Raw genomic sequence first — 14,938 nt, forward strand, 5'->3', positions numbered from 1 at the left:
TTGATTGGCAAACTCTCCGTTTTAATGTACCATTACTGTGTTTAGTGCAACTCAGTCCTCACAGGAGCACCACTTGAAAGTCTCTTCATCCCTTTCCTCTGCATCCAACTTCTTTTTAGTGTTTTATTTTTGTTCATCATTTGAAGAATTTGAGTTTGATGCTGAGACACAAAGACTGTAGTTAGGGTCTTTTCCCTTCCGTTTTGTAGATGCCAGCGTGGATCTAGCTGTATATAAGTGGTGGAGCGTGTGAGGTGAATATCTCAGCGCTGTCCTAACAGCTGTGTCTGCAGGCCTGGATGGAAGCTTGATTGAGTTATGAGTCCTAAAATGAAAACGACACTTTCTATCCCATTCATCATCTTACCTGTCATTAATATGCTCAGCGGGGCCTACGCACAAACACACACAGAGTCATGACCGCATAAACATTTATGCACTTCCATTCGGTACGTCTGCAGGCAGTTACACGCGCAGCTTGCTGCAGTGTGCAGCAGATAGACATGTTTTGCAGCTCACCTGGAGCCTGCTCTGTATGACAGGCAGCGTATGACTGTCACTTTGACTGACGACCGTTCAGAGTCACACAACTGCTGCATTTGGTTTGATTTATAAGCCAGACAGGGTTTAATATGGGGGAACAGAAGAGTGTTTCTATCCCTCCTCACAGCACTTTGTTAGCGGATAGATTTACAGGCCTAACACAATCTCCTCTCCTCTCCTCTCCTCTCCTCTCCTCTCCTCTCCTCTCCTCTCCTACATTTTCTGATTCGGATGCTACAGTCGTTAATTTACCACCATAAGCGGCATTATATAATCTTGTAACATTTGCCCGCTCTCTTTCTCCTCCTCCTTGATTGGTAAACAGTAGCAGCAAGTGATGACATATCCAGTCTCCACCTCAGAGCCCCATCGCTTTCACCGTGAACTGCGTTCAATAACCCACTGAAGCACAGCCCGGCTCTAAACCCCTCCAGGGATCCTCTGCTGAGATTGGCAGCAATCACCCGGCCATGGGCTGGTGGATGGATGGATGGAGGGATGGAAAGAGGGAGGTAAAGGAAATAAAAAAGTAGAAAAAAAAAGTTCAGGAGAAGAGGCAGCCTAGCAGAAGCACAACACAGGGACTCACTTTAACTGATAAAAATGTGAAGAAAACAAGCTTTTTGGTGTAAAATGTCAAGAAATGTTTGAAAGAGACTTTATCTGACATGTAGAAAAGCTGTACATATGTACTAGTAGCAGTACAAACAAAAGATGCATATTACTGTAGTAGCGGCATTATACTTTATATGCATAGGTTCCTTACAGAAGGCTCCAACAGTGTGTGATTCATTATGCTTCACAGTGTGGTTCTGTAATGGCTCCCTGTGTGTTGGCCACTCCTGACTCAGCTGCCCCCCTCATTCCCTAGATCCTCCCTCCTCATCCAGACACTCCCTGACGAGCCAGGAATGCCAATTAATTGTAATTAGAACCACTGTAAGCGTAACTATTGCTGTTACGCTCCACTAATGAATCAAGGCTGCCGCGGTCCCTGTGTATTTACCCAAGTGTAATCTATCGTATTGATGCAGGGAGGGAGGCAGAGAGCAGGCAGGGGATGTAGGATCAGCCTGACAGCCGGCTGTGGTACAAGACTGACACCTTGTGTTCATTCTTGGTATTACAAATTGGAGCTGGAGTTAATAACCTTTAGATTTCAGTTGTCTGGCATTTGGGCAGTTCAGAGCCTCTGCTTATTCCCTGTTTAAAATGATTGTTAAAACTTTCAAAAATGTTGAGCTTTCCAGTAGCCTTAGTTACAGCTGTACATACAGTTAAGCCTTGGTGATATAGACCAAAATCTTCTATCCTGCTCATTTAATATCTGAATAACTATATAGCATGTTTTCTGGTAAATCAATAAATAAACTAAGCTTAATATATAGAAGGGTACTAGTTGATAATTGCATGTGATAATGGGTGATCAAAGTGATGTTAAAAAAAAACACACAAAATGAAAATGACACTCTCTCAAAAATATTGTACCTCAGAGTTTTGCACAAATTTGTTAGTTTAGATGATGGGATTACAGATCACGATAACTTAATATATTATTTCATTACAGTATGATGCCATTTAGGGCAGATACATGATTATATTTTATAATCACAAAGGACTAAGTACAGTATGGTTGCTCTCCTGTTTACAGTAGTAGTAGTGAAGTAACCTGGGTCCAGACCTCAAATTTTTTCTGCGATTATAATAGTTAACTGAAACGTAAAGGCAATTAAGTCTGATTATCAGACTAGTTACAAAGCAGATATGGTACTTAATTGGAATATATAATAATTATATTAGTTAGAATACATTTATCAATTGTCATTGAGCACTCTGCAATAGTAGAATCAGCATAGTTAATTCAACATAATGCAACTAGCAAGCATTTACTGTAAGAGCATGTTTCATTCTTCTTCTTGGCTTACACTAAAAAATGCAAAAATTGCCCTTTGTTATATATGATGCACGATTAACGACCCTCCTCAGAAAACTGGGGTCTTACAACCACAAAACTATATAAAAAAACAAAAAACAATTAAGCTTATTGTGATGGTATATAAACAAGCACAGCTAACAACTTAAACACATGGCTTAAAGAAAATTGCTTTGCATAATTTCATTTGGCTTTTACTTTCGTACTTGAAATGAGCAAATGAATATGCCATACAGCGGTGTGCGTCGTTATAAAACTGCCTGTATTTGACCGCCTGTTACTTCATACTGCAAAATACAGGAGCATTACTCTTCATACAATAACAGTGGTGTGATTTATACTGTAGGTCAAAGGCTAGTGTTAATTGGCTGCTTTATAAAGGTCAGATGAAAATGTGAAGTTTTACCTGACTTGCAAGAGTGTGTTTTACTGTGTCACAGATAAAGCCTGCATATAAAGGGAATATGGAAAAGTAAAACAGTATTAAATAAGTCTTATGCCTTTAAACAATGTTTTTCAGTGTCAAAACTACTGTAGTTACAGCGCCTGTTATTAGAAATTCAAACTTGTGTTTTTAACAAAGTAACACAAGATTTATTTACTTGTAAGCACAGACAAAACTACGTTTTCCATGAAGGATACTTGTGTCATCGTAATGTGGCTTTGTCCATATCACATTAAAAACTCCTGGACTCTCAACTACGTACTGTTGGGAAGTGAATTATTAGCACAGTTAAAACTGGAGTATGGGATTTTTACATATAAATGAACATGACGTACATTAAACATATTGCCATTTTACACATTGATGATTAAGCCTTTCGTCGCCAGGGAAAAGACTTTGTGTTTCACAGTTTATTGGAGTTGTGGTGTCTGGTCCAGTGTTGGGAGGGTTACTTTGTTTATTATTTACGTGTGTTTATTGCATTTTTATATGCTTCAAGTATTACAGTAACAACAAAGACAAGTAAGGTACAGTACAAAACATTCACAGGAAGACATCACCTTAGTATATGTTTCTACATTTCTAAAACAGACTATACATTGAGAACTTTAACAAGGCCCAAAATAAATACTACCCATATAGTCCTTGACAGTTCAAGAGAAAGAAAAAAAAGACAGCAAATGAAAGTACACAAAATGATGTTATCATCAGAAAGCAAGACAAACTTTAACCTTCTCCCCCTCTAGAAATTCCATAAAACGTCCCCACATTTGATCAAAAGTAGAATATTTGGAAGGGTTGCTTTTAAAATGTATTCCACAACAGATTACCTAACAGATGCCCTAAAATGTAATTTGTAACATATTCCATTAAATTACTCGAATTAATAAAGATATTTTAAATACTATGGATTACTACTGGAATGCTTCAAATTTCTTGCCAAACTCATTTGTCTGAGTCTTCTATATTCATGCCAGTGTCCTGGCTCTGTATCATGACAGCTGCACACAACAACCTAAAAGGCCTCTTGAAGAACAGAGACCCCCATCAAGGCTGTGCCCTTCCTTGCACTGTTATTTAAAATATTAAAAAAAATGCATGTCCCCCACATAATTTGAATTTGCTCCAAAATTCAATGGGTTCGCTGTGGTTTGCTCTCCACCCTTCACCTGCAGGCGTAGGTCATAAGCACGTGTCAACAGTGTTTGTGTAATTTCACTCACTGCCAAAGGGGGGAGACAAAACCTCCGCACCACAAGTTTAAAAATGTCAATGGGAATTTGAACATTTATTTTTTTTTCTTGAACAAAATTCAAAAGTTCCTCTTTCTCTTCAGGCCTCTAGTGAATGTATCAACTTACAGTGTTTTCATTGTAGTTTAGTTAACAGTTCACTATGGAGTTGATCAAATCACACACAAATACAAACATGTCAAACATAACACAATAAAGTCTTAGACTCTTTATTTACTTTGTGGTCCTTTATGTAAAAATCCAGGTGACTAGGCAACATCATACCAGCTTCAAACAACACAATCGGTACCTACATGTATATTTTCATCAATAAAATCCCTCACAGTAGCACTACTAGCACTAGCATACATTAACAGTGCCTAAGGCTAGTGGTAATGGCTTGGTTAGAAAGAAAGGCCACCTATATGCTGTCATGTAGTATTCCACACGTAAAGCATTGTTTTGTCTTGATTTCAACACTATGTTTAAATATGTTAAGACCATATTTTGCTGTGCAAAACTATTTGAGACTCAACTTAGATTCGATTACAACCTTTAGGGCTTATTGTTCCATCTTTGTTTAAATATTTTTTGCTGTGATGAATTTTAATTCTAACAAGTCACTAAGGATTCTTCTAAACATTGCCAAATTGTCCTGGCTGCATGACAGTTGGAGGCCTCATCATGTACCTGTCCACGTCCATATGCCGTCCTTTTTGTAATAGTGTCTAGAAGTCTTTGCAATAACCCGTTTTAAAAAAAAAATGTTCCTTTGGCGTAATAGTTAGCTGAGCCTCATGTAATAGTCTGTGTTTAAATGTTCTCTGTTCATTGTAATAGTTGGCAGAAGCTCGTGTAATAGTTCGTGTTTTGTGTGTGAGCAGGCTCTCAGGTAACAGAGGCCCTGCATATGAAATGAGATGGTAATGAGGAGGAGGAGGGGAGCCTTATCACTACAGGGCCAAATTCCAACAGTGAATTGCGCAGTTGTAACAAAAGTAACAGAGCGTCCATTCAGCCTGCACTAATCCAGATGGGAAAGTCAAACAGCAGAAAGTCCACGGCACAAACTCATTTCATCACTTTATTAATTTAGATATTGCCTCCTCGCTCCTGTGGGGAGGGAAAAAAAAGAGCCCCTCTGAAATGACCAACATCGGTGAGGCGTTTTGCTCTACATGGTTCCCCCACTTCGTCTCTTCCCGTTATCTGTTTAATTCATCCCGCCAATCTTGGCTGTCTTTACCCACTAAATTTCCCTTTGACACGCATGCCTTGCTTCGCATAATCCTCACTCCGGGGCAGAATTAAAAATGGAAAAAAGAGGAGGGAATAGGACAGGTGGCTGGAGAATCCTTGAAATAATGTTCAATGCCAGACCCAGGAATGATTTGACCAGATTCGAACTAGGGGGCTGATAGGGAAAGAGGTTTTTTTTCCCTCTTTATTTTTGGAATCAAGGGGTAGGGAAAGGGTGACAGGTGGAAAATGTGCAGAGACTGAGAAGTCCCTTAAGAGCCAGGTCGAAGAGTCAGTTCTAAATTGTAGTGCCAGAATGACTTCGGGGGAAAACTGTGGCAAGGAAGATGAAAATGTCAAAATGTCATTCTCCGGAGCTCTGATTTGAAAAGTTTTCTCTCTGTCGGCTGAAAATGAGAACAGTCGACTTGTTTCGTTCCCCCTTCTGCATGTTCCTATTATTGACCTGTGTGGACTGAATATGGCAGATATGTTATCTTTACACAGCCATTTGAAGCAGTTGAACCACCATCCTGTGTGTTTGTATCAGCTCTATCTGACCAATCAGTGCTCACATGCTTGGTCGGAGCACAGCTTAATATTTCAAGCTACAGTTCTCTAGGTAGCAGCGTGTCATATAAACAACAGGTGAAATTGGTTGTTTTACAGCTGAAACTGTGTGTTTGTGATTTAAGTTTGAAATGATCTATATACTGGAATGGCAGTGAAGCAGCACTGCACTACTGGCTTGTGCTGTGACACAAAATACTATACATACATAGAGTCTATACTCAGATGAAATCCCTCTTTTTCCCCACATTGCCTGCCTGTAAATCCACTGCCACTATCACATATAGGCAAAAGAGAGAAAAGAAAATCAATCTCAGACATAAAAACATCATGAATTTACTTCAATTCAATTTATTACACAGTATAGACAGTATATGTTAGAGCCCACCTGATATACCAGTCATTTCAGTATTGCCAAACTTAATAGAAAATAGAATATAATGCAGAAAAAAGTTGCATGGGTAATTTAGAAAAGGTGTCTCATAGTTTGTCCAGCAGAGCATGTTCCAACTTACAGTCTAGTAGCAAGCTGCACAGAGCATGCTCAGCCATGTCAACCCTATAGTGTCATTCAACACAGGACAAAAGCTTAAAGAAACTGTAGCAAAACATCAAGTAATGTATCAGCCATCTCACTAAGGGTGTATATATATAAATCAGCACAAAAATAACAGTTACCAACATAAGCCACCATGGTCTGAGCAGAGACTTTTCAAACACAAAAAACATTTGCATTTTTGAACAAAAATCGTCAAACTGAAACTTACTTACACTCCGACACAGTAACTATGACACAGTAGCTGGTGGTGGCTAGTCAGCGGTATTGAGTCTGTCTGATTTAACAGATATTTCAAGTCTTCCATCCCAATACAGGTCAATTCATATCTCAGTGATGATTTATATCACAATATTGTATCTTTTCTGTTAATTGAGTAAATAAAATTGATGGCATGACATACCCACATGGTCAATTGCTGACTATTTTCCAATTTAATGAATAACTTAAGTGCAAAAGTGACTTTTTAGAGAAAAATAATTTTAAAAAATGAAAAGAAATTTGGGTTTGTACATTATGTGCTTGTTTTAATTTTAAAAAAAATGGACAGCGTTATTTTTAAATCATATCATGCATTCCTAAAATTCCTCCAACAGTTGTTGAGACATTTCACTAAAATCCCCAAATTTCAACCACCTGGTGGCATTAACAGAACAGATCATCAATCATCAAAGTCAGCATGAAATATTCTGCCGATCCATTCAGTAGAAGTAGACACACTGTATCTGAGGCTGTGCCAAAGTGTTAGAACACTGCATTCAATAATCAAAAGGTAAAATAAGCATTATTTTCATTGCTGTAGCATCCAAGATGGTATTTTATAAAGGTGATTGATAGTTATTTGTCAGGTGTAATAATTTACTGTGGGATTGAATACAGCAGAGAGAGTCTGATTGGAAACAGGAGCACAGAGCTGTGAGTCTGGCCCAGATCAGGAGTAAGACTAAGACAGTGACGAGTGTTTCCCGGTGCAGGGGGGCTGATCTACACTGTGTTGGCTCCGTGTAGGGCCAGGCTGCGCAGCACGGCGATGGCGGCAGCAGGCGCACGGCACTATTGATTGGGCTCCACAGGCTGAGACCAGCCAATTCAGAGCACCAGTGAGCCGAGACCGATTGGGGCTCCTGAGTTACAAAATCCCACAGCTCTTCTTCTCTCATCTGCCAAAAAAAAGAGTATTTCTCATTCCCCAGGCAAATGTTTTTGAAGAGAAAGTTTGAGATTTTTGGGTTGAAAAGACTGCAGGAATTGTGTGACTTTGTTTAAGTCACTGTTATTGTTATCATAAAATCAATCTTGTTGTTGCAGAGCCACTCAGAACTTTTCAAACTAAAACTGACTGGGTCTTATGTTTAAAGATCACCTACCTTAAGACTATTGGAAAACCTGTGATAGAACTCTGGCATTGATGCTGCCACATAAAAGCAGAGCCCATTCGGTGCAGGATTATTGAGACTGATACTGATTTTAGAGGGGAAAAGGTCACAGATAATTATTATGGCGACCAATATAATGATTCTATTTTTTAGCTTAAAAGAAATAGATATTTTCTGTGTCCTTTCCTATGTTGATTGTGTGTAATACCCTGTCCCTTTTCCTCAAGAGAGGCCTTTCACTAGGACACCATTGCAAATGAGAATTAAGTTTAAATAAAAAATAAATAAATAAAATAAAAGACTATGCAAAAGAAGGCTGCGTTTTTTAGCAATGGCATTATTAAAGGATATTTAACATTATTATACATTAATACACAATACAATGTATTATATTTTAGCCAATTCTTAAATGTGACTGATACATTTATTTTGACAATAAATAAAAATAAAATATATAGCTAAAAAAACATCACATTCTGTATGTTCAGTGTTAATAAATTGCTGACCATTTAAATAAAAATATATATAGCTAACTTTTATAATCACCCTAAGCATCGTTTTCTGCATTATATGATCTGATGTTACTGTGCCACCAAACATAACCAGCTACCAGCTGTGAAGCTGTGAAGCATTTAACCAGCTAAGGATCTAAATGGTGAACACAGAAAGGGGTAATAGACAGCTGGAGCAGCACTAAATCCTTCTTCTGTTTCTGTCATTGCAGGGTCTGAAATACGTCATGTACTGTATATCCTGTGTTTTTATTTTTATTTTTTGTATTATTTACTTATTTTGTAATTTTATTTTGATTATTTGTTTACTTTTTCTGATTTACTATTTGTAGAGCCCTGACCATGTATATTATTGATATCTTTCTCACAAGATATTGGTGCTTTTATTGAAAAAGTCAATAAAATAATAATAAAAAAATTGACAGAGCTGGTGGGCAGAAACTGGTCTCCAAATGAATAGTTGCTTATTAATAGGTGCTCTGTCTGCCTGATGTGTAAATAGGCAATGAATTGCTAACACGTTGGCTAGAACACTTTTTAAAGCTGGAATATGTCAATGTATTTAAAGACTTTTGTTGGCCTCCTGCTAAAGTTTAATGTGTGTGAATGTGTGTGTGTGTGTGTGTGTGTGTGTGTGTGTGTGTGTGTGTGTTTGTGTGTGTTTGTGTGTGTTTATTTGTTTAGGTATGGTAAGCTGCTGCCCTCACTCCAAACCAGGCAGTTTTCAGCAGCTACAGGGCTGAGCCGCATGCTGATCATCCTCGGGGTGATTGAACCGACTATTAATGGTGAAAATGTCTCAGAGGAGGTCATCCAGCGCCAGGTCAGCCTTATGCACACACACACACACACACACACACACACACTGACACACAGTACAATGTAGTATGCCACAAAGGCTGTGACATGGATTGTTCAGGAAATTAAAAGAAAAATCTGCAGAAATCTTTTTTAATTGATATTTTTTTAAATGTTAAAAGCAACACAGCAGGTCAAGGCAATTTAGAAGTGATAAAGGGACAAATATAACAAGTTGTCAGGTTAGAAAGATTCTATCATATCATATATGTTGAAATTTCTATAGTCTGAAGAGTATAAGCCTTTTGTTTTGTTCCTCTGCTCAGACAATTCCTGGACTTTCATTAACCTCATTTAGAATGTGAAGGAAAAATGGATATGTTTGAGGCATTTTAAATGAACTCCTCCCATCTTTCCTGTACAGCCACAGGATGGTGCTAGTGCGAGAATAATCATGTCTCCTCCTCAGCAGAGATACGAGTGGATGATGATTGCAGAGGCGTTTGTCTTCATATCGTCAGACACTGTGAATTTGGCATGATATGACACCAGACGTCATTTTAAAATAAATGAAAATTGAACCCGTTCCTGGAGCTGACATGACGCTGCAATTGCACTGTATCTTCTGACGCCTGCTATATTGTAAACTCAGCCTCTTGACAGGTCATACAGTCAGAGAGGAAACGGCTGTTAATATAAGCTACAAGCTTTTTGCTGTGTATTGCAGATGAAGTTTCTCTACACTCAGATCTGCTGTGAATCTGTTTTAAAAACACACATTCTACGGTGACACTCCTGCCTGTCATGAAGTCCTGTAGTCATTTCTTTGCTTGCTATGGAAAACATCTTAGGCTGAGGAGTAGTAATGGATTCTGGTGATGAACAACAACCAATATCTTTGGTTACATGGGATGGTGCTGTGTATAGACTGACACCTTATTACAGCAGGGAAACAAACACTCATGTTAGATGCATTAGGGACATAGAAAAAGAGAGATTATTGCAGGAGAGCTACTTTAGTAGCTGTTTATTGCTTTTAAACCATACTGTCCTACTTCACAGTCTTTTTATTTGTTGGAGAAACACCTTTATTGACCCTCTGTGAACACTTAGTGACATCTCTAACATCCATTCAGCAACACATTTTAGCTGCAGCTGTCTGTATGATGCGCTGACACCTGCCTCGGGATGAACACTTCGTTAAGACGCCTTGTTCTCTGCTGCCAGCCACCCACGATTTGATGGCAGTAGCGATGAGGGACCTATTTCAGCTTTTCAAGTATTACAGTTGTTGCCAAGGAGATAAGGACATCATTGTGCTTGAATTCTCCAAGGACAGAGAAAGGTTTTGTAGACAGGCTAGTGAAGGTTATAACATGCACACACACACTCACAAGCTCGCCAGACTCAATAGAGCATACAGTCCATTTCTCAAGGGCATGTTCTGTAACCGCCGCTTAATTAAACTGGAGCAGAATTGTTTGCTGCTATGTTAACGTCAATGAAGCTATCTGGTCTCATCACATGTGAGTGATGGATACAGTAAAGGGTGAATTCATCTCAGTTTGAGAATTCACATCTTTTCTGGTAGCGTGGTGAACTTTCCCTGCCCTGAGCTGGAGAATCAGAGCACTCACACTGAGATTTACAATGTCATATCAGTATTCTGTCTGGAGCTGCTTCAATGAATGAGCTGGACACTGACTTCAGTGCATTCAAATTGGTTTGTAGTTAATTTTCACATCTTTTCCAAATCATCTTGGAAATGCAAATTTTGGATGATACTAAGAAGTTAGAGTATTACGTCTCTCTTGGCAGTGGAAGACGCTCAGCAGTTCTGTCTCAGAGACTCAGTCAGAGTCATGGTGATTTTCACAATATGATAACGGTCTCAGGAAATATCACGGTTCCTCTATATCATTATATACGATATACCGCAATTGTTATTAGCCCTTTATCATCAGTAACAATTGCCCTTGAAGGAATGCAAACATTTTTTTTGTTAATTACATACCTGATTGTGATTGAAAATTTTAACCTCTTCATTATGTTAAAGGTACGGAAGCCCTGAAAGGCAAGGTAAAACATTTTTCGGGCATTGTTATACTGAAGTTTACCACATAAGAGATCTCGTACGTACGAGATAGACTTAGGGTTTTGGCCCCAAAAAATATTTTTTTCACCTTGCCTTTCAGGGCTTCTTATCTCATACATACAAGATAAACAAAGGAAAGTGAAAGTTCAGCAAAATGCAGCATAAACAAAATGTTTTACCTTATTAGTTAACTACAAATGTCTGTAAAACATAATGGGTCTGTGCATAGGTGCAGACTTGGGTTAAACAGTGTAAATATAAGGTCTGATGGAATCATATTGTGAAGAGACTGCGTGTTCCACATGGCTACTTAATATTTGCGTCGGATGGGTGACCCTGATCATGGGGTCTGCAGGCAGCTTAAACCTTCCTAATGTGTATACGATGCACCTGGATGCAAGAAATGCCATATGTAAAATAAATGTAACATCAAATAGCAAGTTAATTACACACCTGGGCATTGTTTGTACATTACAGCTGATGCGTTTGGACATGGCTGTTACACAGAAGGTCTGTGTGTTGTAACTGTAGCAGACTTCTGTTGTTTTCAGGTGATTTAAGGAGATAAACACGAGATCTACAGTACCAGTCAAAACAGCCTAATTAAGCCTAGAAGTTTATCTCGTACAAACGAGATACTAAAAAAAAAAAGGTTAGGTTTTTGCCAACAATTCCAGTAAAAAAATACATAAATTCACCTCGCCTTTGAGGGCTTCCATACTTCCGTAAAAAAGGTCTCCCTTTAAAAAAAAAATTTTTTTTGATAGTATAACTATCAAAATAAATAAAATAAAACAAATCACTCATATTTTGGATATTCTCAATATCTGTAATATTTCTATATTTTATTTGTATAAACCTATAGAAATATTTATTTATATACATTTATATAATTTATATTAATTTTTTTACTAATTAACTGCCTGGCACTTAGCTGCACTTAGCTTAGCTTAAAGTTAGTTGTCTCGCTGCCTTCTATTGTTTTTTGCAAGTAAAAAGCAATTGTTATTTACACATTATACAGCATTACATTGTGTATTGTTGACTAAATTAAAAAAAAGCATAAAGTAATACATACAAGTATCATGTATAACGTTCACTGGTTAAATAATTTAGCAAGCATGCATACAACAAAAACATTAAAAAAAAAGGAAAATCAGAGACCTCTGTTTTTGCAAATCAACTCTTCATATCCACTCAGATATTTTGCTGGTTATAATGTCTGAGCCTGACTCATATATCGTTGACTGATATTGGCTTATCACAGATATATCGGTATCTGTCGCTATTGCATATGCAGTATGTCTTGCCCTGATATACAGACTTTATTTATACAATACATATTGCAGAAAAAGATGCTTGGGGTCACTCAGAAATGGTCTTATCTATTTATTTTATTTTTATTCATTCTTTATTTAAATGGTCAGAAATTGACATTGAACATACATAACTGTTGTTTATTTAACTATTGTATTTATTCTTTATTTTCTCAATTCTTATTTCTAGAATTGGTTTAACAATGTTATACATATTACAACCACACACACACAATGATAATGATTTAAAATGTATTAATGCAAAATCAGTACAAGTTCCATTCCATAAAAATTAATTATGTCGGCCACCATATTGTTTATCTGTATATTTTTTTCCCCTCTAACATCTGTATCAATATTGTTCTCAACAATCCCATATCGCTTAGGCTCTCATATTGTGTTATTAAGCATGCTTAACATGTCTAGACTTCAGAGGCCTATTTGTGCTCAGACTAGATTTGAAATTGTGCCTTGTGTGGAAAGTGGTCGCTTCTATTCAGTCCCAGAGGAGGACAGAAAGTGTCACCTGTGTGATTTGGACGAGGTTGAGAATGAATACTGTCCTTTTTATCAGGGTATTTGAGTGAAGCTTTTCCTGAAAATGTCTGCCGGACATCCCGGTCTGTTTGATAGAACAGATGAACGTAGATTACAGTACATGTTGACATACAAGATATTTGACATAGTTCCGTTTTTATGTTTAAGTGTGTTATATGTTTAATGTGTTAGGTTTATATTTGATATAATGTGTTTGAAGCATGTACACAAACCCATGTGTATTGATTTTCTTTCTGTTTTCTATTGTCTCTAAAGTGCAGTGTCTTGTAAACCTTTTAATATATGAAAAATTCGACATTTCTTAATAGATTTATTTTCTCTATGTTGGTCTCTTCTAGAAATACCTACTCAGTAACCCTGCCCACCAAAGCAGTGCTGTGGATGAACATTACTTTATGAATGAAAGTGCAGCTCAAGTAAGGTACGGTAACACTTTCTTTCATCATTTTTTGGATGGGTTTGCAATTTGAATGTCTAATGTGGAAGTCAAATCTACCACTGAAATATGCAACATTCTTATTTAAATATGTTTGTTGTTGTTTTTAAAAGGGATATCACCAAGTTTAAGCCCCTCTCCAGCAGGACGTCAGTGAGTGTGATCACTGGCGAGTCCTTTGACGAGCAAATTCCAGAACATCTAAACCAGGTGAGAATGATTGCTGTAGCTGCACTCCAACTCCACGATGCATTATTAACTCTCGTACAGTGACAGCACAATACTGTAGTAACGGTTGGATAAAATCCATAATAAATAATATTTTCCCTGCACCAGATGGTAGCTAAGCTTCAAAAGAAGTTTCTGGAGGAGTCCTACCCATCAGCCAATCACATTCACATAAAAGGAGCAGACCGGCGAATGATCTACAAGAAGCCATCTGCCATCAGCCAGCACCTGAGGAAGCTAGTCAACCAACGACAAGGCACACAGCAGAGCGAGTGACCCATGGCCAACATGTAACAATACCACAGACATGGACAGGGTAATCACTGAATATGTTTTAAATATTCAATAAAATATTCAAGTTATCTTTTTACCTTTCCCTGCAGCAATCTGTAGAGACTGTGTACATGTCTGGTAAGGTTCATCAGGAAGTCAATTTTTGAACATATTTTTGCGCTGCTTCATTGGAGGCTTTTAAATTGAAAATAACTGGAGGGTATTCACTGTGATGAAATATTTGCTGTCTTAGATTCAGCAAATCTTATCTTTCAAGTTGTTATTTCAGTCTCTCTACCTGATTGGCCAGAGACAAAAATTAATACATTACTCCTTATCAATGTAAAGGCCACACACGTCACTGCCCAACCTGATATACGTTTTTCTTTTTTTTCCTTTTTTATCTCATTCAGTTCTGTCTTAATACTCTGCCTTGTTATAGCCACAGGGAAAGGTACATTAAGTTCCTCTCTCTCTGTTGCATCAGCTTCAGTCATTTGTTACCTGCATAAAATTGAGTTACATCAAAACCAGATGTAGACCTCTATCGAAGGTTGATTTGATTAATTCTATAATCTGCAAACAGATGAGTCTGGCCTGCAAAGGTAATTTTGGATTTTTGTAAATCCATCCTTATTTACTTTTGTGTCTATTTTTAACTGTACTGTGCTTTATAGCACATGAACTGTTTTGATGGGTATGCAGTAGGACTTTAGTCAACCAAAGAAGTCTTGGTCGACCAAAATGACACCTTCTCCTCAATCAATCGATTGGTTAATGGGAAAGAAATTGGCACGTCTCTATTATATTGTAGCCAGTGCTCTGAGT

General features: G+C 37.7%; 1 protein-coding gene across 2 annotated transcripts in view; it reads left to right on the top strand.

Annotated features, from left to right (window-relative positions):
- si:dkey-122a22.2 (uncharacterized) overlaps positions 1 to 14,938 on the top strand; it is a 43,571-nt gene that overhangs the window by 19,468 nt on the left and 9,165 nt on the right. Inside the window, exons 8-11 of one of the 2 annotated variants that reach the window (XM_059338732.1) lie at positions 9,091 to 9,229; positions 13,512 to 13,594; positions 13,723 to 13,819; positions 13,946 to 14,153. In XM_059338732.1, coding sequence (XP_059194715.1) covers positions 9,091 to 9,229; positions 13,512 to 13,594; positions 13,723 to 13,819; positions 13,946 to 14,113 — 487 coding nt within the window. In that variant the 3' untranslated portion in view covers positions 14,114 to 14,153. Of the gene's footprint in view, positions 1 to 9,090; positions 9,230 to 13,511; positions 13,595 to 13,722; positions 13,820 to 13,945; positions 14,266 to 14,938 lie in introns of those variants that run through there. The other variant, XM_059338730.1, reaches the window with a different exon arrangement.

The sequence above is a fragment of the Centropristis striata genome, chromosome 8 (genome assembly GCF_030273125.1).
Source record: "Centropristis striata isolate RG_2023a ecotype Rhode Island chromosome 8, C.striata_1.0, whole genome shotgun sequence".
Taxonomy (NCBI): domain Eukaryota; kingdom Metazoa; phylum Chordata; class Actinopteri; order Perciformes; family Serranidae; genus Centropristis; species Centropristis striata.